The sequence below is a fragment of the Manacus vitellinus genome, unplaced genomic scaffold (genome assembly GCF_001715985.3).
Source record: "Manacus vitellinus isolate BGI_N305 unplaced genomic scaffold, ASM171598v3 scaffold_65_pilon, whole genome shotgun sequence".
NCBI lineage: Eukaryota > Metazoa > Chordata > Aves > Passeriformes > Pipridae > Manacus > Manacus vitellinus.
The window spans coordinates 2,652,021-2,680,006 of NW_021940724.1; the positions used below are offsets into that span (position 1 = coordinate 2,652,021).

At 43.6% G+C, this 27,986-nt stretch overlaps 1 protein-coding gene across 1 annotated transcript; it reads left to right on the forward strand.

Moving 5' to 3' along the window:
• Positions 1 to 715: 715 nt before the first annotated feature.
• ITIH2 (inter-alpha-trypsin inhibitor heavy chain 2) lies at positions 716 to 27,970 on the forward strand. The gene is made up of 21 exons (XM_018083618.3): positions 716 to 924; positions 2,489 to 2,563; positions 7,552 to 7,587; positions 8,293 to 8,465; positions 9,148 to 9,252; positions 9,575 to 9,737; positions 11,364 to 11,471; positions 12,246 to 12,374; positions 13,051 to 13,167; positions 14,381 to 14,549; positions 15,750 to 15,875; positions 16,169 to 16,350; positions 17,443 to 17,628; positions 18,635 to 18,774; positions 19,113 to 19,285; positions 21,753 to 21,887; positions 23,548 to 23,661; positions 24,747 to 24,945; positions 25,376 to 25,548; positions 26,576 to 26,687; positions 27,605 to 27,970. Exons 1-21 carry the CDS (start codon positions 841 to 843, stop codon positions 27,750 to 27,752), a joined length of 2,847 nt encoding a protein of 948 aa, XP_017939107.1. The 5' UTR covers positions 716 to 840; the 3' UTR covers positions 27,753 to 27,970.
• The last annotated feature ends 16 nt before the right edge of the window (positions 27,971 to 27,986 follow it).

A 27,986-nucleotide genomic window follows, 5' to 3' on the forward strand; every position in this document is an offset into this window, starting at 1 on the left:
CAGTAATTCAGTCTTTTCCTTTGAAGTTGCTCAGATGACTGCAAATATCCTTTTTTCCTGGAAGAATGGAAGAGACAGCCATGTCCTCTTGCCAGAAGCCTGCTTCCTCCCTTCTTTCCCCCCTTTGCTTTGCTGTCTTATTTTGTCCCATCTCTTGAAGCACCCAAAGAGCCAGAGAGGCCAAAAACCAGTTTCAAAAGCTTTCAGGGGCTTTGGCACGCCCAGGGTACAACGTGCATCTGAAAATATCATCAGATGTTTTCACATGCTAATTTTGAAAAACTAGAACTGTTCCATCAGCAGCCACGATGCTTTCACAGCAGAATGGAAAAAAAAGGGTGTTTGTGTGGGTCGGGATCCAACCCAAAGGTCCCTGCCAACCCCTGTGGGTTGGCTGGGTGGGAGGACCCCTGGAGAAGCACAGCGTTGCTGCCTCCAGCGTGCTGAGAACCAGTCTGCACCTCGCTTACTACAAACAAACAAGCCAAGAGAGACTCCTTGCTGAGATCTTTTGAAGTTTTGGATGCCCCAAGGTCTGTGCCTAGCAGGAAGTTAGTCAAACATCACGGGAAGCCACAAAAGCAAGGAGTGAGCCTATCCAGGCCGGAGCTGTTATCGAGGGCAGGGGCGACTGAAGACACTATTTGGATAACCCTTGCTCAGGCACCACTGCTCGGACTTGTGTTGCAAGGCAAATATTTACCTATGGCCTAAACAAAGTCAGAACTTTGTTCAAAATACTGCATAACTTGAGCTGTTTCCTTGAACTTGTCTCAGAGAAGGGAAGGACTTGTGTCTGGTACCTGCGCGGGCCGTTCTTAGGAGACAAGCTGGAGGAAAATGAAGGATCTGATCTGCTTCCTGGTTTTGTTCCTCGTTTCTGGAGTAGGAAGCTTTGATCTTGTCATCGACGAAATCCCAGATGTGAGTATTCAAAGGCAGGGCCTAGATCTCCCTTCCTTGCTGAAGTCCAGATGGAAGCTGCAGTGGGAGCAGAAGTCACTGCTTCGCCTCTCTGCTTGTGCCTCATGGATTCTCCTCTACTTTTATCTGTAACTGGGATTGTTCTGATAATTGATTTTCACCTGTCATTCATAGTGTTGCTTTTTTAATATTACTGAAGTGTATGAGCACAACTCCAACTTTCTTTTCAAGCGGGTTTCGTATTTTTACTCCAATGTTACCTTTTCTGGTGGTTTTAACCTTTAAACATACAACTGCGCTTCTATAATCAGACCTTCAGCATATTTTATATCCTGTTTCCATGGAATAAACAGAAAAAAACACCTAGACAGCTTTGGGGACAGGGTGTCCTGTATGGACCACAATGAACTTCAGCAAAGGTTCATATGGAATCGAGTTTTTGTTAACAGTAATTCAAATATGAAGACCCTATTGAGTGTACATTCCTCAGCAGAGGGATGAGATAGTTTATAGAAGAGCTTAATTGGGTTAATACAATGATGAACAGAAGTAGTTATTAGCTTTGTCTCCAAAACTGAGTCCAAACCTAAACCCTTGGACTCAAGTGAACTTAGATTTGGGTATCTACACCAATTTCCACGTTGCTGTGTTACATTATTTCTGTGAAGTCAGCAGGGATGATATGAAGCTTTCTTTTCCTTTGCAGGAATAATAAAAATCCCTAGTGAGCTGGGATATATTATTTTTCTTTCTTCTTACAGCACTTTTCATGACACAGTAACATTTTTTTTTTCGGAGTTTTTAATTCTGAGGAAAAATATTCCAGACCTGCAGTCCTTTCTAACCATAGATGCCATATCAGTTTAACATCAATGTGCTTAGATAATTTAAGTTAATTTTGTGGAAACCTTTGTGTGTATATTATCATGTAAGCTGGAAAGGAACTCATGTACTGGAACTTACTTTATTGCCATAAATTAAACTCACGACAAAATTTTATTAAGAGTATTGCTGTGGTGTAAGACCTACGCTTCTAATTGAATCAGAACAGCTTTGCATTTGGAAAAGACCTGATGTTCTTTTGCTGTCAACAGGATAAGTTTAGTTCTTAGGTGTATTAGTGTAAAACCAGAGACAATTTCTACTGGTCTGAGCAGAAATTCTCAGAAGTCCTCTGAACTTGTTGATTTAAGCTAGATCAGAGTCTGAAATGCTGTAAGTCACCATGGCTAGACCCATCCTAACGATAATCATCTGCCTCTTGCTCTTTATGGTCATTTCATGTTAAATGTTACTCCTTGTTTTAGAAGGAAAGGCCATAAAAGTAGTAAAGGTCATGATCTCATCAGAATTTATAGAGCTGGTTGGCCTCTGAGGGAAATTGAATGTGTGAGGTTGAAGGATTTTGTCTGAGATGGTTTGTGCATCTGCTCCTCACTTGCACCAAGGGGAGGTTAATTCCCTTTGGAACTCTACTAAAGAGCTAATCAATAATAAATCAAGTGATAAGTCAAACACCAAGGCTGCAGCAACAACTTTTTCTTTCTTCCTCTTTTTCCTTTAGGAAGTGGAAAACTTGATTGACCTAGAAATTGATGGATTTCCTTCAAGCTCCAAGACGAGAAATGGCAGGTACCAGGTACAGTACTCAGAAATGCTTCCAGAAAAGAGAATCAAGAATACCTGGGAGCTCCTTCCAGGAGGCTTGTTCCATGTCAAGGGTTGTGACTGTGCAATCAGGTGGGACCAGTAGGTCCTTATAGGCATTGAGACTTCCATATCTCTTGCTGAAACTGCTACTATTCTTTAAGCACAGCAAGGCTTTGTTTCATACCTGTTCCTAAGGAACACAGTTCACATGATAAGCAATGGAGATGCTTGTCTAACTTCATGTGTGGTGAAAATCCCATTGATACTGGTGAGGCTTTTCCATGAGAAAACAGAGGAGGACTTCAGACACTGGCAGCAGAGACTGAAACCTTTCAGTCCTGCAGGTAGTAAGTTCATTTAACTCTGGTAAAAAATGTGACACTGTGCTCCAGTGCAACATAGTGTCACCTGGGTGATGAGCTGGTGGAGACTGAGACCAGGAAAGAAAATTTGTTTCCAGACCACTGATGGGATGCAGATTGTTATAGTCTGTCAGCTTGGGAAACAGAAACATTTGAAACAGCACTGCAGGACTTTTTCCGTGTTTTACACAGTAGAAATTAATGATAATAATCGTGAAATCAGTTGTTTGAAGGTATTAACTTTTATTACACTGCATGAAAGAAATGATGATCGGAGTGGACCTTGTCCTCCACCAAGCTCTGGTGCTGCCTTTCTTTAGCTTGTTCAATATAGGGAAAACAAAAGATCCTCTTGAGTGAAGTTGGATTTCCCAGAATCTTTGAAGTTACACACAGGCAAACCTGATTCTTCTTTATGCCGAGGCTTTTCCAAAGGAGCTTCACACAGAGTGTAAATGGAACTTATTGACACCTCAAGACCCCAATTACAGTGGCAGAAAGTGGCAGACTTTAACATGAATATGAGTCAAGCCCACTCACATTCACCAGGCCAGTATTTAAGTAATTTAATCATGATCCAAGGAGAAATCATCTCTAGCTGCACTTCTTCAGGGCGTCATCTCTTCCCAACATGTCTGTATTAATGCCATATGCATTATGTTGCCTCTTTTCCCAAAAATTCCAGATACACACAGGTATAGATATATACATGCAGTAATTTGCAATTTTACTAGTGGTTTTATTACACCAGTTACTGCTTATATTCCCATATATTATTTCCCATCTTTACCTATCAAATGAATCTTTGCAAACCAGTAAAACTAAGGTCTCATCTACCTTTCTATTGGTTGAGCCACAATAAAATATAATCAATGAGATTAAACTGAACTGTACAAAATATCTTGAGACATCAGCTCTTGACCAGCAGCAGGCACACAGTTATTTACTGTTTATCACTAGAAGAAGGTTGTCTCCCAAATTTTTGTTTCATAATTATGTTTTTCTACGATGAGGTAGACCCAGCAAAGTCACTAACCCATGGGCAACAGGACAAGAGAGCTCCTCTGCAGACCCTATTGATTATCTCTAAACAGACAGAATTAGTTTTTAGGTCTAGATCAGGTATTCTGGTGAAAAATATTTGTTCCTCAGTAATTCCAAAAATGCTGTGTCTCAGGTATGTGGATGGTCCTCGTGACCACAGCAGCAGAGTGTCCCATGGGCTGGATGCAGGTGACCTTGTGAACCTCTGTGTGGTGGTGCAGAGGTGTTATCTCTGTTTTAGAGATAGATAATGGAGCTTGTGTCTAGACTGTGAGGCAGGATGTTCTTCCCCTGTGTTGGTCCTGATATCTGGCTGTTGAGAGCCAGGTGAAATCACACCTATTTCCTCAGTGCTCTGCCTGCCTGGTTTCCTCCCCAAGAGAACCATCACAGGAAGGAAAAATGGAGAGAGAGGTTGGAATCACAGAATGGTTTGGGTTGGAAGGGGCCTCAAAAACCATCTAGTTCCAAGTCCTCTGCCATAGGCAGGGACATCTTCCACTATACCAGACTGCTTGGAGTCCCAGCCAGCCTGACCTTGAACACTTCCAGATCTCATCTTCCTTTTAGTTTCTTAAGTTAATTTCTGTCTAATGCAGCAGAATATCTCTGAATCTGCTTTCCTTATTTTACCAGGTAGCTGGAATATTCATGCACAGTGATTTGAACAAAGATCAGTGTGAGGGGCTAAATACCTGTAAACCTGCACAGGTGTCAGGAGAAGACAGCTCCCAGTACCTGAAGACAGAGCCTGGTATCTGTCAGACCAGATCCTTCAGACAGTTCCTGAGGAACTTGTTGTCTCCATCCTAATTAGCAATTTGAGACACACTAGATATGGCACAAGATCCTCTTTTTGTCCAGTGCCATCATCAGCAGGTCTGGATGTGGTTTAAATGATCAGCCATGAATCCTCACACCAGAAGTAGCACGAATTTCATGTGCCACAGAGGCCCATGTTCTCAGCAACAACATCAGCACTCAGATTTGAGGGGTTGGTATCTTCAAGGCAAGGTTGGATGGGGCTTGGGGCAACCTGGTCTAATGAAAGGTGTCCCTCCCTTCCAACCCACATTATTCTGTGACTCTGTGTTTCTACGATTCTAGGATTCAGGAATCTGAAGATACAGGGTACAGCTCTGTCCTCCTGATCTGTTGGAGTGGCTGCCCTCTGCAGCCTCTGAGATCCTAAGGGGTGTGGTTGGCCCACCCCATGTCTGACCTCTAACAACAGCTGTGGGAGTCACCATGTGTGCAAGTGATAAACTCCTGTCCCCATCAGCACCTCCCTCTTCTCTTCCACCCATAAAAATCAATCAGAAAGGAAACCTGGACATCTTGAAAGCTTTAAGCATCGTTCTTAAAGCGGGTCAGGAACCCTAAGCTGAGAACTAGAAAGGTACCCCAAAAAATAAAATCCTCTCTGTACTAAGGTCTTAACCTTCATCTTTTCAAAATTAAATTTGTTTCAGTTAAGGTTGGTTTAATCTTAATTTATATTCCAACTGGTGATGCTCCCTATGCCAATAGTATGTGTGGGAAATACATACCATGAGCAGTCACTCTTCATGGTCTGGTTCTTTATTAGATGTGAAGGTCCATCACACTGTACAGGGAAGTTTATGGGGTGTTAGGATGGACTGAGCAAGGATCAGTCCATTGGGCTTTGCAGAGGGTTCTGAGAGCCATAAACTTCCAGATCTTGAAATCCCAGTCTGAATGGTTCAGGTAGAGCTCGTATAGCTAGAAAATAAAAACCTGCATTTGTTCTCAGGCAGGTGGAAGTCATGTCTCTCTATCTGGCTTTAAAGGATCCTTAAAATCTTCTCCTTAAAATGATCTTATTATGACATCATCATCTCTTATACAACACAAGATTTCTCTAGAAACACTATATTAATTAGCATCAGGTGAACTTAATAACTGTAGGTCAAGCTTTATGTGCACCATGTGACTAATGCCATTTCCATGAGCATCTGCTGTGGTTTTGTGTCCTCTTGGATTCAGGTGCTACTGAAACTTTAGTTGAGATATTTATATTTTGGTGTGTTTTTATAATTTAGCCATAGACACCTGAACTAGTCTCCCTAAATTTTTGTTGCAATCTGTGTTGCTGAATGGCTCAGCTCTGTTACCTGCAGGTATGGATCTGTGTCCAAGACACCTTTCTGGGCGTCAGATACCATGGAAAACCTACAGGAGCCTCGTGATCTGCTGGATCTCAAGATGACATCCAGGATAGTGTCCTTGGGCACTGCCAGCAGCACTGGGTGCCCACTCCTGTAATCCCTAAAACCAGCATGGTTTGGGGTAGGACTCATTCAACCAAACCAGGGCATTTATCTTCAGATGAGGGATATCACACCATTGACCTTGAAAAGCTGAGCTTGCCTAATTGTGATGAAAACACCAACCTAGATCTCTACATCAAACGATTGCATCTCCCCCTAGAACTCGGTGAGGCAAATCTCACCCCAGGACTGTTCGTGGGAGGTTTTTTAGGGAATTAAACAGAATTATTCAAATGGCCACAAGATGTCACCACCTCTTCATAGAAATTTCCAAACTGAAGGATTCATTAGGCAGGGGGAAAGAACACAACCATTAATGGGCAATTTCAGATCTTCTAAGCAGTGCATACATAACTAACTTTCATATGGACAAGAATATAAATGTAATATCAATTATACAAAAAGTTTTGTAATACATACACACTGCGTATAATACATAAATAAATATTCTATCATATAAGTGAAAATGAATTAAAATGATGACTCTCTGCCAGCATATTTTGCTTTCAGGAAGAACGTTTTTGTTCTCTGTTTTCTATAAAAAAAAATAAAATAAAAGATTGAGGAAGAGAGATGTCCTGGTTTTGAGAGGCTCTGAGTCACAGCTGGGAGATTGCGTGTTCCAACATTTCATGTATAAATGCATAACATAAGACAAAAGGAATATTGACACTAAATCAGAGAACTCAAACCAATTCTCATTCATGTCCAGAGAAGGGCAATGAAACTGGGGAAGGGTCTGAAGCACAAGTCGGATGAGGAGCAGCTGAGGCAGTTAGGGGTGTTCAGCCTGGAGAAAAGGAGGCTCGGGAGGGACCTTCTCACTCTCTACAACTCCCTGACAGGAGCTTGTAGCCAGATAGGGGTCAGTCCCTTCTCCCAGGTAATAAGTGACAGGACAGGAGGAAACAGCCTCAAGTTGCACCAGTGGAGGATTAGATTGGATATTAAAGAAAATTTCTTCACTGAAAGGGTTGTCAAGCACTGGAACAGGCTTCCCATGGAAGTGGTGGAATCACTGTCTCTGGAAGTATTCAAAAAAGTGTGCAGATGTGGTGCTTAAAGACATGGTTTGTTGGTGGACCTGGGAGTGTTCGGTTAATGGTTGGACTCGCTTATCTCAGAGGTCTTTTTCAGCCTTAACGATTCCGTGATTCTCTGTGATTCCGCAATTCATATTCTTAGAAAACAGCTTTTAGACACTCTGATCCCTGTTTTGAAACAGCCAGTCTGTGTTCTCGGCTTTGCTAAAATACCTCCTCCATCTTTTCCTTTTCCAGAGAAGCACATCTGACTGGGGGTATGTTGGAGATCTGGTGAGTGTTTTTCTTCCTCTGCGGGAAATAGTACGGAACAAAGTGATTTTCTAGTTAACCATTTTTTTGGAAATCAATCCTTCTGTTTGTTCAGTTCCTTGTTTTTACTGCCAGTTGGGTATTAACCTATTTTCTTTAAACAGAGCACTGTTTGCACAATGCTGTTGATACATCTGCTCTTGGAGGGAGAAGGGTATGGTAAATATGAAGAAATAAGCATCAAAAGTGATTAGACAATGTCTTAATAGACCAGTTTAATACTGTTCTCCCACTGCTGTGATTTAACCATTTACAACACTAGGTCAGTAACCAGTGCTTCAGGTATCCTTTGTTTAGGACTTTTGTTGAAAATGTGAGCTCTCTCCTTCTCAATATATGATGTTGAGGATTACTACATAGCTTTCCATGCTGCATTGCATCAATAGAGTGATTCCAAGGACTGGTTGCATGGTGAAAAGCAAGGAAAACATTCCCTCTTTCAGCTGAAGTGTTATAATGAACTATATTCACATGAGTATCCTGCCACAATTGCCAGGTAAAACATGGAGATGTCTGGAACTTGAGCTCATGTCCCACCTAGCTGCCCTTTTTAACAGTAGTCAAAAAATAGGTACTGAGACTGTAGTAAAAAAAGGTTGATATTGCCCTCAAGGGCATTTTTTCTATTGATGTCCTAAATTTATAGAGTAATTTTGTCAATTGCAGGTGGAGGACGACGACAAGATAGGTCTGTACAGCTACAAAGTTCAATCCACCATAACATCTCGGCTGGCCAACACGATGATCCAAGCCAAAATGGTGAATAATGCAAAACGGCCCCAGCCCATAGTGTTTGATGTGCAAGTCCCCAAAGGAGCTTTTATTGACAACTTTACTATGTAAGTAGTGGGCAGGTATCACCCTTGTGCCCTGGCAGTGTTCAGTGGGACGGGAAGGAAGTGTTTGCAAAAGCAAAACACCTCACTATTTTACTGGTTCATTGTAATATTAGCAGGCCTTCTCAAAGAAAAAAGGCCCATGTCATCAGTCTGTTTGTCTGTCCAGTTCTTCCTCCCCAGTAGTTGTTGGGCCGTTGGGCAATATCAATAAAATTGGACAAGAAGTCTCAAATGGAATAAGCTTCCACATGTCTTGTGCAAGTTGGCATCAGATCAAATGAGAGACTCCCAAATTAGAGCCTTCACTGAACAGAAACTATCCTGGTTCATTATTAATTCAGAGAGGCAGCAGCCAGCTTGCTGGTCGGAGATGTGTCCTGATCCATGTTCCAAACCAGCCATGGCACCAGTAACTTCCTGCCCTGCCCAAAGCATGGGGAAAGTGTGAAGCAGGTGGAGGAGAACAGATCATCCTCAGAGCACAATGGTGTTCTGAAATAAAAAAAAAAGCAGGTAGGGAAAAAGATAGAGATCTAGTGAAAATCAGATTTCATTACTTTGAGGTTAAATAAGAACCTTCTTATTTCATTTCCCACCAGCTTAGATTTCACTGATGTGAAGTGAAGAAACAGTCGATTGTAAAGTTGTTTTTTTTCAATCTGACTGTGCTTCTCTCTCCTAGGGATATCAATGGGATAACATTTACCAGCCATATTCGAGAAAAATCTGAAGCCAGAAGAATGTACTCCCAAGCAAAAGCCAAAGGCAAAGCTGCTGGAATAGTCAGGTATAAACACTTTGGCATATGGATTTTGCAATGGACTTGTTAACAGGAGAAGTGAGGTGACCCATCCCAGGAGGAGATAGATGAGAGGGAATCCCAGGAAGGAAAATTCTTACTTAGAGCAGCTCTGATATTTAATTGTCATGCAATTAAACTGTCTGCTTCCATCTTGCTAAAACATACCTTGCTAAGAGACCACTGCAGCTCCCTGATATAGGCCACAGTTAGAATCAGACTCAGCAAATGCATCAATCTAAAACAAAATATAGAGAAGCTTTCTTTCTCCTTGTATTTCCTCAAAATAACCCCACAGCTGACTTTTCAGGAGCAATGCCTTGGATATGGAAAACTTCCAAACCGAAGTGAATGTGCCCCCGGGAATGAAGATCCAGTTCCAGCTTCACTACCACGAAATGATTCGAAGGAGACTGAGCTCCTACGAACACCTCATCTCTGTGAAGCCAGGACGCCTGGCCAAGCACATGGAGGTAAAGCAGAGCTGCTGTGTGGAGGCAGAACCCCACAGGTGAACCCTTGCTGAGAAAGCAGCCATGGCTCCTAGGAGCCCCATAGCAGGACACTTCATCCGTAGATCAGGGAGATGTCCCTCCCCGTGGCAGGGGGGTTGGAACTAAATGATCTTTAAGGTCCCTTCCAACCCGATTCTATGACTCTAAGAGAAATCATCTGCTGGTCATAGAGGGACAGTCTTTCAGAGATCATCAGCTCTCATAGGACAACGTCTCATGAAGCTGGGATTATTGTGAAAAGCACAGTTCCAGATAAATATCAATATTGTTTGTTTTCCTTCAGTCAAGGTAAGTTCACACAAGCACATATATATATCAAAGCTTGTTTGCAAGTGGTTCTAATGTGAGTCAGTCATGATTCAGGAGATGCCCAACTGTGCTAGTAGGAGAGGAGGCAGGACACATTTGCTCCTCACTAGATCAGGTTACCCAAAGCCCCATCCAATCTGGCCTTGAACACTCCCAGGGATGGGGCACCCACAACATCCCTGGGCAATGTATTCCAGTATCTCACCACCTTCACAGCAAAGAATTTCTTTTGTATAACTAACCTAAATTTCCCCTCTTTCAGTTTGAACCCATTACTCCTTGTCCTGCCACTACAGTTCCTGATGGGGAATCCTTCTTCGACTTCCCTGTAGCCCCTTCAGATTCTGGAAGATTGTTGTGAGGTCTCCACAAAACTTTCTCTTCTGCAGGCTAAACAGCCCCAACTTTTTCAGCCTATCTTCGTAGGGCAGGTGCTCTAGTCTCATTATCAACTTCATGGCCCTCCTCTGGACTTGCTCCAGCAGTTCCATGTCCTTCTTGTGTTGGGAGCACCAGAACTATGTGCAGTATTGTTACTTATTCTTACTCGGTCTTAATCTTACCCTCTTTCTTACACTCATCCAGAGGTCTCCTCTGTCCTCCACCAACAGACACAGGATGCAGGGCTTGTTGGACATTTCCATCTGACCGTTCTTTGTTCCCATTTCATAAATGTTTTCTTCAGCTTTCCATGGTTTCAGCACAAACTGTATACGAAAGTTTGCTGCTCACATTTCCTTGGTGCAGGCTGTGATCTGCTTCAAGCTGTCCAAAGGCCTGAGTTAGTCCTGCTGAAAAGGATGTGTTCTGCCTCCTGGTTGTCTTATTAACTGTTCAGAAACACAACCAGAAAAAAGGCCTTCTCTCACGCTGACAGGATAAAAAAATCTATTTTCCAGATTACCTTGACCGTCCAAACAAAAGCAAAAGTACTCTCTGTACTGTCAATAGCATGAGTAGAGGGGGAGAGAACTCATCACAGAGAGTTCCTAGTAGCTTCCTAACCCAAAGCAGCACTGAGACAGAGCCACTTTGTGCTTCCTTTGTGCCTTTTCACCCAGATTCTTTCTGTTCTTTGGACACTTTCGTTTTACCTTTCCACCATGGTCAATTTTAAGCACTGTGTGGATCCTCGCCATGAATGGGGTTGGCCCTACTGGAACATTCTCAAGGGGAACCCACCCCCTCGCTGGAGTTTGTCTGTGGAGAGTTCCCAAGATCCTGGTTCCACACTGGCACTGCTCCATGATAAATGTCCTCCCTTCCTGCCTTTAGGTGGACGTTCGCATTATTGAGCCGCAGGGACTTCGCTATGTCCACGTTCCCAACTCACTTGGAGATCATTTTGATGGAATCACCACCATCTCCAAGGGAGAGAAAAAGGTAACCAGTCACAGACTGGAAATAGTATGAAAGCTTCACTTTTTCCACCTGGCCCTATGCGGTCCCGGCATTTTTTTTTTGTACCTGCTGGGAGCGTGCAAAAATATGGCAAAAGTCTGTCTTTACTTCCATAATTATCTTCCAGGCAGTATTGTTTCTTGGTATACAGGTTTAAATTTATGTCTCTTTCACCCACATTCCCAGTTTAGCAAATTATTTCAGAGGTACTATGGGGCTGTATTATGTCTTACCTTCTCAGGAAATTTCAAGTTATCCAGTTAAAACAGAGGAAAAAAAACATAAAGTCTGTGTGACTAAAACACATGACTAATTAAAATGTTTCCTAGTGCTCAATTTACAGACAAAAGAGCTCTTGTTTTTTGGGCGGGGGGGGGGGAAATCTATTAAAAATAGTTAAAATCTATTAAAAATATTGATAAAATGACGGATAGTTTCAACCAGGAAAATGTTAAATAAGTCTATGCGTTACTTACTAGAAATGGTTTGCACAGCTCTAATTGAAATATTTGGTGCTCTAGACTGGTCATGTTATTTGCATCATAATTGCTACTACTGAATCAACATGTCCAGGCAAACCTTGGTGCTGTTTTTCTTTGGAGTCCATTTTCCACTTAAGCTGAGAGTGCAAATAACGAAAACAGAAAAGCGTTCAGCGAAATTCAGGTGTTTCATGAAGAGCTGGACTCTTCGCGTTTTCGACCGTCCACCTTTCACACATCACCTGATTGACTGATGATCTCTTCTCATTTCAAGGCTCATGTTTCCTTCAAGCCAACGATGGCCCAACAACGAAAATGCCCCACGTGCTCCTCCACAGCAGTGGACGGAAACTTTGTGGTGCAATACGACGTGAACAGAGAGACCACGGGTGGGGAACTGGAAGTGAGTGCTGCTGTTCCACTGGGGAGAGAGATCTGGGAGTACAAGAATCACTGTCATTTAGCAAATTGGGCTAAACTTCATCCTTCAGGAGAATAAGCACGAGAACAAGCTCTGTATCCAATTAAAAGAACAGAGAGATTTTAAGTGGGTAGAATGGATTTATTTAATTTATGACTAAGACATGGGCTTAAATATAGTCAGGAGCAGACTCCTGTCATGTCCAAAATCCAGTGTCTTTATACCTAACAGAACTCTGGTGATTTAATGTTGAATCAGAGTCATTGGATGTTGTACCAATACATCACAAGGAGACAACCAGAACATCACTATTTTTATGTTAACATGAAGCTGAGTTATGAGGTTGAATTATTACAGGCAGAACAGTCTTTTTTTAAAATGTTTTTCATTTCTCCCTGTGCTAGTGCATGGCAGTAGTCTGAGAATCAGACTTTAATTCATGAAAAGTAAAGACTGTGGAGTATAAATGGTGTAAGGCTGCAGAGACTTGCAGAGCTGAAAGTTAGAATTGGCCAATAAAGAAGAATAGTAAAAGAAAATAGGGAAAAATAATTGGCTCATTAAGAAAATAAGAATTTTCTACTCTCCTGCTGTCTTGAGTTTCCTGAAATCTTTTCTATAGCTCACTTCACTGTGATATTTTTATTTTATTTTGCAGATTTTTAATGGATATTTCATTCACTTCTTTGCTCCAGAAAATCTTGATCCACTGCCCAAAAACATTTTATTTGTGATAGATGTCAGTGGCTCGATGTGGGGACTGAAAATGAAACAAGTAAGTGTTTGACCTCTATTGCAAAATGAGCCTCCTGCCAACTTTTCCCATGTGCTTTACCGTGCAATCCTGTAACACACTGGCACACAAAATACCAGCTTAATTCTTTACTCTTTACTCCACTGAAAATCTCAGTGAATCTGGAGAATATTTGGTGAATCAAAGACTCCACAATTTTACTTTTTATTTGTAATACACCTTCTATGTTGCAAGGAAGAGGTGGTGCCATCATAATTCAGATTTTAGCTCCAAATTAAAATTTTAATTGACATCACAAAACATTTTGCAAAGGTTCTGACCCCTTTTTCTCTAATCTTCCCTATTGAATCTTGGGAAAGTCTCAGTGGGGGTACCACATCCCTGCTTTCAAAATGTGGACAAATTGTTGACAGCCCTCTGAAGAGCAGTAAGAATTCTTTAGACAACATAACCCATAGAGGGGGAAAGAAATATGAAAAATAAGAACCTTTAATCTGCAAAAGGAAATACTTGGAGAGACATAATCAGCCTCCAAACATGCAAACAATTGTTCTAAAAGGGAAAATCATCAACTGACAATCATGCCCACCCAGGGTAGAATAAGATGGAATCAGATGGATCTACAGCAGGAGAGATTTATATTATATATTAGGAAAAACCCTGTAGTTCTGAAAGAGGAGTTCAGGAGATTGCATATCATGTGTCACTGAAGGGTTTTAAGGACTGACTAGACAAACATCAGCCGGGGATGATTCAAGTATATTTGAATTTGCTTTGGAGCATGATAGTGAGTCTTGGCAGATTGCTTCCATGGGGAAATCAGTGCTGCAAAACTGGGATACACATCTTCAAAAAGATGTTACCCAGCCTGAAACAACTGCATTGCAGACAGAGCTAAAACTCCTGAGCTGATCTGAGCAGTTGCTCTCTCCAGAACCTCCAGCGCTGTTCCCTCTCACTTCACTCAGGGTTACCAGAAGTTTAGCAAGGCTGGATTGAGTCACATGAGCTTAATCTTCCTAATTGCATTTTTCCTGTGTTTCTTTGGTGGAAAGTCCAACTTTATGCAAAAAGTGTAAAAAAAAGGGAGATATTTGGACAGCAAATTCCATTTTGGATTTCAGTGCTCACATGGCTATTTCTCAGAGGCAACCCTTTGCCTGCAGTCACGAGTTAAGAAGATGCTTTTAGCAACAGGAAATGCAAACTTACCTTCTCTCAAATTTCTCCTCAGACCATCGAGGCCATGAAGGCAATCCTGAGTGAGCTCCGTGCTGCTGACCAGTTCTCCCTCATCGACTTCAACCACAACGTCCGATGCTGGAGAGACAATCTGGTCTCAGCCACCCCAGCGCAGGTTGAAGATGCCAAGAAGTACATCCAGACAATCCATCCCAATGGGGGTATGGGGTTTTGATTGCAAGGTGCTCGTGGAAGTTAGAGATCACAGGAATGGGTACCTCAGGCAGCCTTCAGGTTGGCAGAGTATTCCTAACAAAAAGTCTGATTCCCAAGGTAGGAAAAGCATGCCTTGGGATTAAATGAGAGCAAGAATTGCATTTTATTGTGCTAGGGGATGGGATGGCATTTCCTTTTACTGAAAGAGGTAGGACAGATAGACCACAGACCATAGAACAGCTGCCTTTAGTCATTAGGTCCTACCTCCACCCTCATAGATCCCAAAGTTCTTTGAAAGGTCAAGTCCATCCCATGCCTTTGTAAAGCACATCATAAGTAGCCCAACTCCAGGTTCCCCACTGGCTCTAAATTGTAGACTAGACCCTGACTGATGGAGATCCATGTGGTAGCAAAGAAACAAAGGGCGATTGATATGTTAGAAACCACAGAAGCACCTGAGAATGGTCATGTGGGAATTAGGGCTTCTCCCCCCAAAATGGTGGGATCAGTAGCCCAACTGAAGTGTTTGGTAACAAACAGGAGTAGTTGGAAGTTTTCACTGGCAACATGAAGTTACAGACTTGTCCAAAATCACATCTGTGTTGGGAACAGAAAACCATGCTGTCTGACTTTGTTACCCCATAAGAATCAAGAGGTAAGCTTAGACACCTGCTTCCATCCAGAAAAGCCAGTTTCAATGCAGCATTTTATTGTCGTCTCTGGATTCACTGATTTTTTTCTTTCTTGACAAAGAAAATACCTATTCTCTGACTGTTCAGCCATCAGATTCCTGTTACCCTCACACTGATTTCTTCCTCTGCCCCTTCCATGCCACAAATCAAACCTTTAGATAAACTCAGCAAACATACACCTCTTCTCGTCCAAGGAATGGGCTGATGGCCAGAAAAGAAAGTTTCTTCATGCTGTCATTCAATCACCTGCCTGCAAACCCACTAACTCTCCCCACAGCTTTCCAATGCCTCAAACGTTCCCCCTGGAATTAGTGAGGGAGAATGGGAGGGCCCACATGAAGATGACAGTCTGGGATGATACAGGGAGCCAGAATGCAGGCAGGTGTACCATAAGCACTACAGAGGAGGGGTTTTGCTGCCATGATCTCAGGTCTTGTCCGTGTTAATTCCACTATAATCTTAGAACTGATCTGGACTCAATAAGAATCAAACTCATTTTCTTCACTTTGACAGGCACAAATATCAACGAAGCTCTTCTCCGAGCCACTTTCATCCTGAATGAAGCCCAAAATTTAGGCATGTTGGACCCTAACTCAGTCTCCATGATCGTTTTGGTGTCTGATGGAGACCCGACAGTAGGTAAGGATCCTGCTTTGGGTGGGAAGAAAGGCTGGTGGGATTTGCCTGAGAAAATGCATCAGGTACCAAAAAAAAAGAGTCCAAACAAATTGTCTTCGGTGAAAACAATTTGTTGATCTCCATCCAGGAGAAGCTCAAATGTTGCTGCAGGCACTGCAAAATGGAAATTTGGCATTGTTGTCTAGATTTCCCTAATATTAAGAGAGAGCCAGAGACACTGGAAGAGCACGAATGTGCTCACCTTGAAGGAGACTCCTCTCTTGCTCAGGGATTCCCCTCTCTGTGTCTCCAAGGTGAGCTGAAGCTGACGACGATCCAGAAGAATGTGAAGCAGAGCATAAAGGATGAATTCTCTCTCTTCTGCCTCGGGATTGGGTTTGATGTGGATTACGATTTCCTGCAGAGAATCGCAACCGACAACCGTGGCATGGCCCAGAGGATTTTTGGAAATCAGGAGACTTCTGCCCAAATGAAGGTGTGTTTCTGACCCACCGCCTCTGAAATTCCCCTGTCCTGTTCACAGCTGTGGAGCTGGGTAATTTCACTGAAAAGAGAGTCACAAAAAGCATAATTTCTCCTGGAGAGTCCTGCAAGATGTGAATTGTATTTCAGCTTAAGTGCTCCTAGCTACGGTTATTGTAGTATCTATAGTACATCCTTTACTTCCCTTTGTAGGATTAATATTTTATAAAACAGCTTTAACTATTAAAAAAAATATTTTTCTGAATTAAAATGAAGGCCTGAATTTTACTTTAGGCCATTTCAGCACTAATAAAAGGCCTGGATATAAACACAAAATGACAATCTAGACCTTGCCAGTGTAAGAAAAAGCTCAATTCAAGGAGGCTCTGGCTCCAAGTCTGTGAGCAGCAACTGCTGCTGACCAAACTCTGACATCCTTATACTGTTACTATCCAGGGATTTCACCATGTATACAGGCTTCTCATACTTTCTTCCCACACAGGTGTACCAGGACACACTACCTGGTGTTCTGCCAAACAGAACAGCCCTGAGAGTGCAGCCCTTGTGCATGAGACAGCCCCCACGCACAGCACTGCATGGGTACCTCTTTTCCCTCTCTGGTCCCATGTGCTAAACTCAAATGTGCACACATCCCAGTTCACATCAGCCAGGTACAACAGGGTCAGAAAGGGGTACACAGTCCACAGCACAGAAGTGAGTAAAAAGGAGATATAAATCTATATTTTGACAAGAATTAGATGGGAAGCAGCTGTGTGTCTTACCTAAGAGCTGACCAACCTGAGAGCGGATTCAGGCCCATACACACCTGTGCTCAAGCCGTTTAGGTCTAGGAAAAGCAGAGCCCATGAGCTTCTGATCATCCTTTGACTTTCACAAGACTTGGACCAGATATTATTGCTGTACCCCCTTACAAGTGTACTAAGGTGTAAGTATGAAGAAGTCTGCAATCTCTGAGACAAGAGATTCCCTCTTGCTCATTAGGGCTACAGGTTTTGTCACCTGCTGTCCTTTCAGTAAGAGTGGCACGTGTGGGAGGGTCACTTTAGGTACAACAAACTCACTCCTCTGTCTCCTTCCATCTCAGAATTTCTACAACCAGGTCTCCACCCCACTCCTGAAGAAGATTCAGTTCAACTACCCCCAGGAGTCAGTGTCAGATGTCACCCAGAGCAGCTTCCACAACTACTTTGGTGGCTCAGAGATTGTAGTAGCTGGGAAGGTGGACTCAGAAAACCTGCAGCACTTGGAGAGCGTCGTCACAGCAACTGCAGTGAGTGAAGGTGTCCCTGGGATACCTGCTCGGAGAATTTGGGGTGGTTCACTCACTCATGTGTACAGGCTCCCTGCTGAAGGTTATTGCCAGTGGAGTGGGTTTTTCCACTTAGGTTTTGAGTGGGAGTGTGAGAAAACTCATGGGGGGTTTGTCCAACAGTGTTTCACAAAAGCTTCAGGTACAGCCAGGAATAGTCAGGACCTGCACCCTGCAGCCTGCCAGAGGAACTTCCTTCTGATTTTTGTACCATCAAGATTCAAACCAGACTAAGACTATGGATTTTCCTTCATGCTTTGTAAAGATGTAGGGAAGATCCCCTAAGGCAGCTCCTTTCATGCCTGAACCTCCCACTATTGGGGAGTTCAAGCTGATGGATCTACAAATGTCTGAAGTCTTAGCACTGCCCTTTGGTGTTCTGCCTGGATGAGACTTTCCCCATGTTTTCAGGGCTGCTCTTCCCGGTGGACTGGGATGGAGTGGGTATTCTACTATATCCAGATTCTTCTTTTTGAAGAGGAGCTGAAATATCTGCACTCATATAGAGCTTAGGAGTTGTCATTTGTTAGTTGCAGGGAAAAAAAAATCAAGCATCTTCAACATTCTTTCCTGCCAAAACACAGTGCAGTCCAAGGGTCTGTGGGAGAAAGTAGAGTTTGGTTCCTGTTCTTCAGTGGAATTAGATGTGAAAAAGCCTGAGGGGAGGATTACAAAGCTCTGTTAAGAGCCCCTACTTTTGGCATGTGGTAGTACCCTCTTTGGATACTGTTAACAGCTTCCTAAACTACTTAATCCACTGTCACAAAAGTGTCTTTAACAGAAGACTGTTACATCTTCCCTCCCCATGGCAGCCAAGCAAACTGGCTCTGGGACTTTCTCACCTAGAAGCGTCCATGGGCAGAACCAGAATGGGTCCTTAACCCCAACCATGCTAAGAGGGGAGTTCAAAAGCACCTCCTTCTCCTGGCTCACCTGCCCTTACCTTTATCTCTCATTGGCTGCATAGGCAAACGCAGAGCTGGTCATGGAAACCCTGAAAGACGTTGAGGAACTGGATGGGTTCATGAAGAAAGACAGATATGCTGATCCCGAGTTCACCAGGAAGCTGTGGGCCTATCTGACTGTCAACCAGATGATGGCAGAGAGGTGAGGAGAGGTGTGGTCAGACAGATCTGGCTGTGGGGCTGAGGAATTGATTACAGAGCCTGAGTGAAAGCCACGAAGCAGTTCAGTATCAATCCCCTCTGAAGCAGAAACAAGTCTCCTACTGAGACCAGCAGATGGACTGGGCTTCTTTGAGCCCAAGCCAAAGCCCACAGAAGCCAAAAACAGTCTCCTTATGGAGAGTGCATTCACACAGGCCCTCAGCCTTTCCCTCTCACAACACCTCCCGGTTTGGCTCTATGACCACTCCATGGTGGAATTGCCATAGCAGCTGCCCTCTGGAGCTGCTAACCATGACTTCTGCTTCTTTTCCCACCCAGAAACGCAGCCCCCACTGCAGCTTTGAAGAGGAACATCACCAAATCCATCCTACAGATGTCTCTGGACCATCATATCGTCACCCCCTTCACAGCCATGCTGATAGAGAACGCCGAAAAGGATGAGATAATGCTGGCAGACCAGCCCAAGGACCCCAGGAAGGGCTGCTGCTCAGGTCAGTGTCTCACTCTGCACAGTACTGTGTTACTCATTTTGGCTTTGTTCTCCTGGTGTTGGAAGAACAGCTGTGTTCATTGTTCACACCAGGTGTTTCCACTTAAAGGATAATCTGTATTTTCAGTGAAAGCTGACCAAATCTTCAGCCACTTTGAGAGCATCTTGCTACACAGGTGCTCCTCGGAGCCATTGGCTTCAACGAGGACTGACTGTGCAGTGATGATTTTTCCAATAAGTACACAATTTCACAGATTGAACATCTTCTCACTGAGACAGACACCTCTTGTTCCCTGCCCTGAAGCTGTAGAATTGACTTAACCATACTTTATCACCACTTTTAAACTTTGGAAGCTTCCTAAATTGTTTTCAATCAGTCACAAGCTGTCATGGAATCTGAGTTGCTGTAACAACTGAGTCCCTCATTAATTAAACTTCTGGATTTAAATCCATTATTTCAATACATGTTCCAAAAACCTTGTTATTTAGAGCAACCTTACATCCAGCCAAATGATGTGGAGTTGGCTTGTTCTAGTATTATACACCAGAGTCAATCTCACAGCAGTAGCTCTTGACATCCCTGGATGTCCAGTGCATCCAGAGTCATCCCTGCACAGCCATGTGCTTCCAATGAAACTCAACAGCAGCTGTTTTGCACCTTCATCAGTCAGTGATTTGGAAAAGCACAGCTGTGGTTGTCAGGAAAACACCACCAGTGTTACAGAACCACTGAGAGTAGGAGATTAACCCCTTGAACAACTGATTCTGTTGATTTAAAACCTATTCATAAATGTGAGAATTCATAGTTGGTTGTGAAGGAAGGAAATAACCCACATTACACCAACAGACAGCATCATCCATCTGGCATTTCACACTGGACGGGATTGTCACTGAAATTCCGAGCACGTCCTGCATGCTCAGCTCCCGTGCTTCTGGATAACTATAAAAATGTTCTGGCTCAATTACATGGGGTTCTTATGTCTGTCAATTGTTATATTTAGATTCATTTACTGTTCTTGTCTACAGCTGAGACCAAAAGAGAAATTAAGTGTTACTTATACTGCCTACTCCAGCTGACAGCCACCAAACAGTCCAGCCCAGAAATAGCATGTATTGCATTCACATGTAATCAACTCATTATACACGGCACCAGCTGACTAATTCAGAGCATAATTTTCTTGATTTAGATGATACAGAGGATTTAAGTGATTTTGATAGGAGATCTCATGTCTCTGTGTTTAATGGAACAGTCAAAACTTCACAGCACTGAAAGCGGGGTCGAGGTATCCATGGATTTCAGGGGCAGTGGGACAAGACTCTTGAACCTTAGCAGAGGGTAGAGCTTGTAAAAATAATATCAAAGTAAATCTGTGCTAAGGGTTGTGCAACACATGGGCTGTACCAAAAAGCTGACGTGTGTAAGGCATGGAATGGGTAATCTGAAATAGAATTTACTGTCTGTCGTACAACTCCAACCAGAGCAGCACTGTGTACCTTCACGGACAGAGACTGTGTTTTACAGTGAAATCTCTCACTTTTCAAAGGATTGACAAGACAGACTTGTTGCAAAACTGGACTGTCAATGGGACAGCTTCTCCACACATAAGAGTCTGTGAAATTAATATGACCTGGGAACTCAGAAGTTTTTTGTCCAGTTTTTCGTTCCTGTCCTATCTGGATTGACTTCACACGTAACTGCCTGTGTAAAAGCAGCCTCTGATCTGAGGGATCAGAGGATTAGGGATACAAGGAAGAAGATGCTGACAGAGATATAGAAGATTCAGCTGTGCACTTTTTTGTCCTTCTGTTGTCCCTCGGCTCTTGTTTCCCCTTATTCCTCTTCACAGCAGTCAATATTAGCCAAGGTGTCAAAACAAATTGATCATTTAAGATCATGTTGCTTTATGAACTAAGTGGGAGAGACGGGACACTTTCTCCTGCTTCCATCATGGCAAAGGGAGATAGAGTTCAAGTAGAAGGGAAGTAGAAAGGATGTTATATTAAATCCTTACACTTCTTTGCAACCTTTATGTATGTGGGACATCCCAGGGCATGCAGGAAGAGTCCTACTTTTTGTCAAACTCAGGCCCCAAGCCAGCAAAGCTTTTACCACATGCTAAATTTTTAAAAGTCAGCTTTTTATTTGGCAAAACACTTAGGCCCTTGCACTGAGGGCTTTGATAAAGGGAGGGCTGCTCACATAAATAAGGATTAAAAAGTCAGGCTCCATTTTTCACCGATAGCTTATGGTTTGTTCAGCTGCCCTGGTAAGTCATAATCCACTGGTGGAGATACTGGAGTAAGTCCATCTTGGCTTCATTACACAAATCTGTCTGTTGTAAATGGTGTGGAAACCTGCTTTACATTGATATAAAGACATCAGGCTCTGATCTACTGCAATGTTCTAAAAATTACGCTATTAATATGTCAGCACTTACAGAACCCTAATTATGGCTGTCATCTGACAGGTACTCTAGGATTAACTCCAAATGCACCTAATAACAACAAAGGTATCCCAGCCTGGGCCAATGTCACAGCTGTGCCAGTCAGCTACATGCCTGAGCAAAGGAGTCCTCCTGTGTCCTCTCTGAGCATCAACCAAGGTAAATATACAATATTTCTCCTCAAAGAAACACCAGACAGCAACACCCATCACCTAACAACTCATCACCATCACTGAAAGTGTTCCAGGCCAGATTGGACAGTGATTTGAGCAACCTGGTCTAGTGGAAGGCATTTCTGCCCCTGGCAGGCAGGTCTTTCAGGTCTCTTCCAAACCAAGCTTTTTCTTTATAAAATCAAGCTCTTTCTCTATAAAATATGCAGCAATTTTGGCTTTGAATTGATGAACCTGTAAAAAATACACTGTAAGTTGCAAGGATGAAACTATTTTGGATCCTAATAGTGTCTAAAGCATCTCAGTGACCCCATGTGCTGCTGTGTGCTTCCCTGAGGCTGGGGCTGCTCCCTCAGCTTAACTTCAGCTTCTCTGCAGTAGCAAAGCCAGTGCACAGTTACTGCCATTGTAAAATGACAGATGAAAGCTATTGTAAAGTTACTGCTGCTGTAAATGACAGATGAGTGTTCTGTGTTAGATAAAAATCTCCGAGTGCACTGATGACTGATGGATCCTGTTCATTCTTGGGCCTTTGCCACAGTTTAGTGCCTACTTAAACAAGCCAGCTGTGAGAACCACTGCCTATAAACACGGTGTAACTGCAATAACTCTGTGTGAAACGTGTGTATTTACGTGGTGATCAAACAAAGAGCTCTCAAACTCCTTCTCAGCACAGCTCAAGGGTTAAACCGAGAGTTTAGATAGTGAAGAAAGTGCTTGGAAAAGAAGATGAGTAAGGCAACATTACCTGTCCAACTTATACGAGCATTTTGCACTGGGAGTTCTTTTTGTTCCTTGAAATGTTGATCAGAACAGGCCTTGGCATCAAGTTGAGGAAGATCAAGCAGTTGGTGAGAATAAGGAAAAATGTTTAAGGGCTTTATTCAAGAGACTCTATATATTCAAGATATTCAAGACATTCAAAAGCTCCTTAGAGGGTACCTACTCCACGGCTTCCTGTGAAGACATTCCTGGTCAAGGGTCTGGGATCTGTTTAGTCCACTAGGAAGAGTTAAATACTTCCAAAAGACGAGGAAAACCAGCAAATCAAAGGAAACTGGCCTGTTTCACTGTGCGTCTGAGTGGTGACAGGGAGATGTAGGTAGGCAGGGTGTATCTTTACCCAGCATCAAAATGATGATGTGGACTTGTAACATGTCTAAGAGCTTCTTAATTTGAGAAATGGATGTCCTGGGAGCATGTCATTTCTGGAAACAGGCTGGTCAAGGGGAGGCTGGATATTAGTTTTGAACAGAGCTGTCACCCAAAACCTGCTTTTTGTGCCCTAGGACCTATCCTGGACCTAGACCTCAAAGATATGTGCCTGTCTGGTGTCTAACTGGGTCCTTGGTCCCACCTGGAGGCTGGTTTCCATCATGGAGAAATAAAATTCTGCTTCTAAAACTCCAGGTTGAGCCTTCCCTTAAATAGGGAAAATATATGAGGAGGAAATGTCTGAGGGGCTTTTGTGAGGAGCATCTGAGACCTTCCTTAGCTACTTTAGGAGTGGAAAGGTCCTTTGTCCTCCTGTGAGGAATCCCAAAAAGTGCTTCAAAATCCCCTGAGCAAAGTGTCTCAGCCTCTGTGTCCCTGCCCTGGCCAGGTGCTGACCTGCTTCTCACACTTGTCTGCTTTCTGTGTTTCAGTTGACAACGACCCTCATTTTATCATCCACCTGCCCAAGAGCCAAAGGAACATCTGCTTCAATATCGACTCAGAGCCTGGGAAGATCCTAAGCTTGGTTTCTGATCCTGGTACCGGTAAGGGAGTAAAACATGTTTTATTTTACCGCACAGATTTCTTGTCTGGGGTCTGAAAGATATTCTGAGGGAGCAGGGGAATTGTCTACAGGGGGGGCTGTGCTGACAGGACTGTGGTCAGAGGCTCTGGTTATTTTCTTCCATATCTGGAGTTTGAGCTTTGCAGTACAAGAAACATGTTAACAAACTGGATCAAATTAAGTGGTGGCAACCAAGGTGATTACGGGGCTGGAGCAGAGGGCACAGAGGGAGAGGTTGAGACAGCTGAATTTGATAAAGCTTGTGAAAAGAAGAGCCGTGGGGAGTCTTGTTGCTGTTCTCAACCACCTAAGGAGAAGGTGGAGCATGGCACATCTCCAAGATGCACAGGTAAAGGATAAGAGGCTACAGAAATGAGCTGCAACAGGTGAAATTCAGAGTAGGAGTGAGGATGGCCAAACACTGGGAAAGGAGCCAAGATCATAGAATCATTTAGTTTGGAAAAGACCATAAAGATCATTGAGTCTAACCATTAACCCAGCACTGTCATGTTCATCACTGAACCATGTTCCCAAGTGCCACATGCACATGTTTTTTGAACATTTCCAGGGATGGTGACTCCAACATTTCCCTAGGAAACCTATTCCAATACCTGACCACCCTTTCAGTGAAGAAATGTTTTCTAATATCCAATTTAAACCTTCCCTGGCACAACTTTAGCCTGTTTGCTCTTGTCCTATATGAAAAGCAATGAGCATTTGGGGGCAGGTGAAGCTAGGCTGGATTTTGGTACCATTCCTCCACTGCCTTTTCTGCTCCATGCTTTTCATAGAGTAAGGGACTGAAGGGCTTATGAATCAGCTCATACTCTCAGCAAGACCTAAGAGCAATTCCCACCAGATTATTTTGCTAAGGCGTGAACAGTAGCATCAGGAGGTGGTTTAATAAATAATTCTCTTCTCTTAGCTGGCAAAATGAGAAAAACACGGAGTCAGAGGAGTTCCTGTTTCTGTTGATCCCGTGGTGCTTCCTGTTGAGATCAGAACTCCAAGTCTTTAGGCAGTACTCCAAGATTCAAGCAACAATTCCTTCTCTTCTATTCACAGGAGTTGTGGTCAATGGGCAGCTCGTCGGGGCCAAGAAAATGGAGAATAAGAAACTCAACACATACTTTGGCAAAATTGGTTTTTATTTCAAAAACAAAGGACTGAAAGTGGAGATCACCACAGAAACTATAACGCTGAAAGATGGATCTCATGCCATCACACTGACCTGGTCTGACACAGGGCACATCCTTAGGAAACAGTAAGTTGAGCAGCAGTTTTTACCTGCTCACACAAGCACATAATGCTATTTGAGATACCTTCAGGGTTCCTGCCATGACATGACTCACAACACCAGGAGACCTTCACCTGCAGATTAACAGTGTTGGACATGCTGGACACCCTACAACACTGTTTAGGTGATGGGATCCCTCCAAAATCTCCATTCATTGTAGCAGGAGCTTAAATTTGTAGGGCAAGATTTGGTTGCTTAAACACTGGCATGAAGTGTCTGTCCTATTAGGCACTGTCCTGCCAGACCTCTGGGTACCAGTCTAAAGGCTCTGATGGATCCTCTGGCGTATCTGCCACCTCTGTGTGGGTGTTCTGGATACCTGAGAGCTTCTCAAGGGGTCTGAGAGCCTTTGTTTGAGCAGCTGAACTGAGCCTGTCCTTTCGTTCCTCTCTGCCAGGCTTCTCGTTTCTGTGAAGAAGGAAAGCAACGTTACCATCACTGTGGGGCAGGAGATGTCCTTCATGGTTCTGCTGCACCGTGTGTGGAAGAAACACCCAGTGAATGTTGATTTCCTGGGAATCTACATTCCCCCTGAAAACCAGTTCTCTTCTTCAGCCCATGGGCTGATAGGTAAGGGCTGGGGGTTGGCTAATGGGAGCAGCAGTGCACTAGGAAGGGGTTTTTCCAGGTCTTTGAGTGGATTTCAAAATCCTGGGTTGGAAGGGACCCAAAAGGATAACTGAGTCCAACTCTTGCACAGGACAAACCCAAGAATCACACCACGTGCCTGACAGCATTGTCCAAATGCAGGCTTGGTGCCATACCCCTTCTTTGAGAAGCTTATTCTGGTGCCCAGCCACCCTCTGCACGAAGAACCTTTTCCTAATATCCAAAAACCTTAGCACAAAAACCTCTCCTGGCACATCTTCATGCTGTTAATTTGTTGGTGTCTGTATCCCAATGGGGAAGATGTGAAGATTATTCAAGAAGAGAATGGGGAAAATTTCAATGTCCTGAAATGCCCAAGGACACTGTAGAACATCAGGGACCAGGAGATTATTCTTTGTCCCAAGTGGAGAGGATGTTTTCAGAACAGACCGAACTAGACTTGGTGACACTGTGACAGGGCTTTCCCCATCTGGCTAAACTGCTGCAAGCTGAAAATAAAAAGACCTAAACAAACCCCTCAAACCTTCCTTCTGAGAAGATTTCTGTGCAAACACCTGTAATTCAGCTCTCCCCTGAATGACAGCCCTTTCTGGCAGTGGCATAAAACAAAAGCATAGGCTCAGTTCATTGGGAAAATCAACCCTATAAGCCATGGACCCACTCAAGGCTCCTTTTAAAGTGTGGGAATCCTGAGGAACAGAGGAGATTGTTTTCCCAAATAGTCTTTGCAGCTCCAGTCTGCTTTCTTAGAACAAGAAAGCAGTTGGCTTAGCAGCAGAGCTCTTTATTCTCCGGGTGTGGGTGATCCCATAGCACTGGAGACACAGTGCTCTGTGATCCATGAGGGGTTTTCCTGCTGGAACTAGTCTGATTTTCCAAAAAGGCCCAGCAGCAGCTGACATGGAGCCTCAAAGATCTCAAATTAAAAAGGTCCTAAAGCCTTAAAAGATCAGGATGCACAAAGAGTTTTAAACCTCTCTCTGATCAGGTCAGTTTGCCTCTGAACCAGAAGTGTCCATCCACCACCAAACACCTGGGCAACCTCCAGAGAAACCACAAGCCATTATGGAAGTGAAAGGCAACAAGTTCACTGTCACCAGGTAGGAATCACATGCTTTATTGCTCTCTAAATCTGCTTTTTAAGGATGTCAGTCTGCAGGCTTATTGAGTCTCAAGGATCTTGGGGGGAAAACCCCTGTTTTCTCTCTGCTAATAATCTGGGTTTAGCAGTTGTTAAAACACTTGAAACAAGTTGGTTCTTTCGTATTTCACAGAATCATTAAGATTGGGAAAGCCCTCTAAGATCATCAAGTCCAACTGTTAACCCAACACAGGTCTGCCACTAAAATCATGTCTCTAAGCACCACAGCTACATGTTTTTTTGAACACTTCCCTGTGCAGCCTGTTCCAATGATTGACAACGCTTTCAGTGAAGAAATTTTTCCTAATAGCTGGTCTAAACCTCCCCTGGTGCAGTTTGAGACCGTTTCCTCTTGTCCTATTGCTTATTACCTGGGAGAAGAGCCTGATCCCCACCTGGCTACACCCTCCTGTCAGGGAGTTGTAGAGATCAGGAGGGTCCCCTCGAGCCTCCTGTTCTCCTGGTTGAGCCCCCCCCACCTCTCTCAGCTGCTCCTCACAGGATTTGTGCTCCAGACCCTTCCCCAGCTCCATTGCCCTTCTCTGGACATGCTCCAGCACCGAAATGTCTTTCTTGGAGTGAGGGGCCCAAAACTGAACACAAGATTTGAGCATGAACTATTCTGTCCTTAGAGCTGCCCAGCACCTGACTTTGGACAGTCTGTCTGTGTGTAAGTGCCTGGAATCCCCACAAGGCCCACGAGGTCATAGAACTGTAAAATTAATTGCCTTCTGTGGTTGTTTCCACTTTTTGCTGGTGGAAGGGACACAATTCACCACTTAGGCTGAACAGCGCCATGACTGAGCAGGATTATCAATGTCTTCTTGTCTCCTTGCCATGCTGTGACTCTCATTTTGGGTGTCCTCTCCCTCTCAGGGGTGTGCAGAAGGACTACAGGACAGACCGTGTGCTTGGGACCGACGTGCCGTGCTGGTTTGTGCACAACAGCGGGAAAGGGTTCATAGACGGCCACTACAGAGATTACCTCGTCCCCCACCTCTACAGCTTCATGAAGAGACCCTGAATGCTCCACCACAAAGCCAGTTTAGCACAAAAAAAGTCTTATCTGCTCCTTCATGCCCAAACAACTCCTCTGAACAGCAGCTGTCAGCCTGTCATGCCACATCGACTGGAGGCGACTCCACCACTGTTTGCTTTGTAACTGCTCAGTGTTTCAAAGCCCTGTTACTCCCTTTTCTGCTAAGAAATGAAATCTGTAATAAAGTGACATGCTGGGTTGTAGGAGGTGTCTTGCTCT

Coding starts and splice junctions, on each gene's coding strand:
- ITIH2 (XM_018083618.3), top strand. CDS start 841: ATGAAGGATCTGATCTGCTTCCTGGTTTTGTTCCTCGTTTCTGGAGTA. Junction 15,876..16,168: donor TGATGGAGACCCGACAGTAG/GTAAGGATCCTG, acceptor TGTGTCTCCAAG/GTGAGCTGAAGCTGACGACG. Junction 18,775..19,112: donor AACCAGATGATGGCAGAGAG/GTGAGGAGAGGT, acceptor TTTCCCACCCAG/AAACGCAGCCCCCACTGCAG.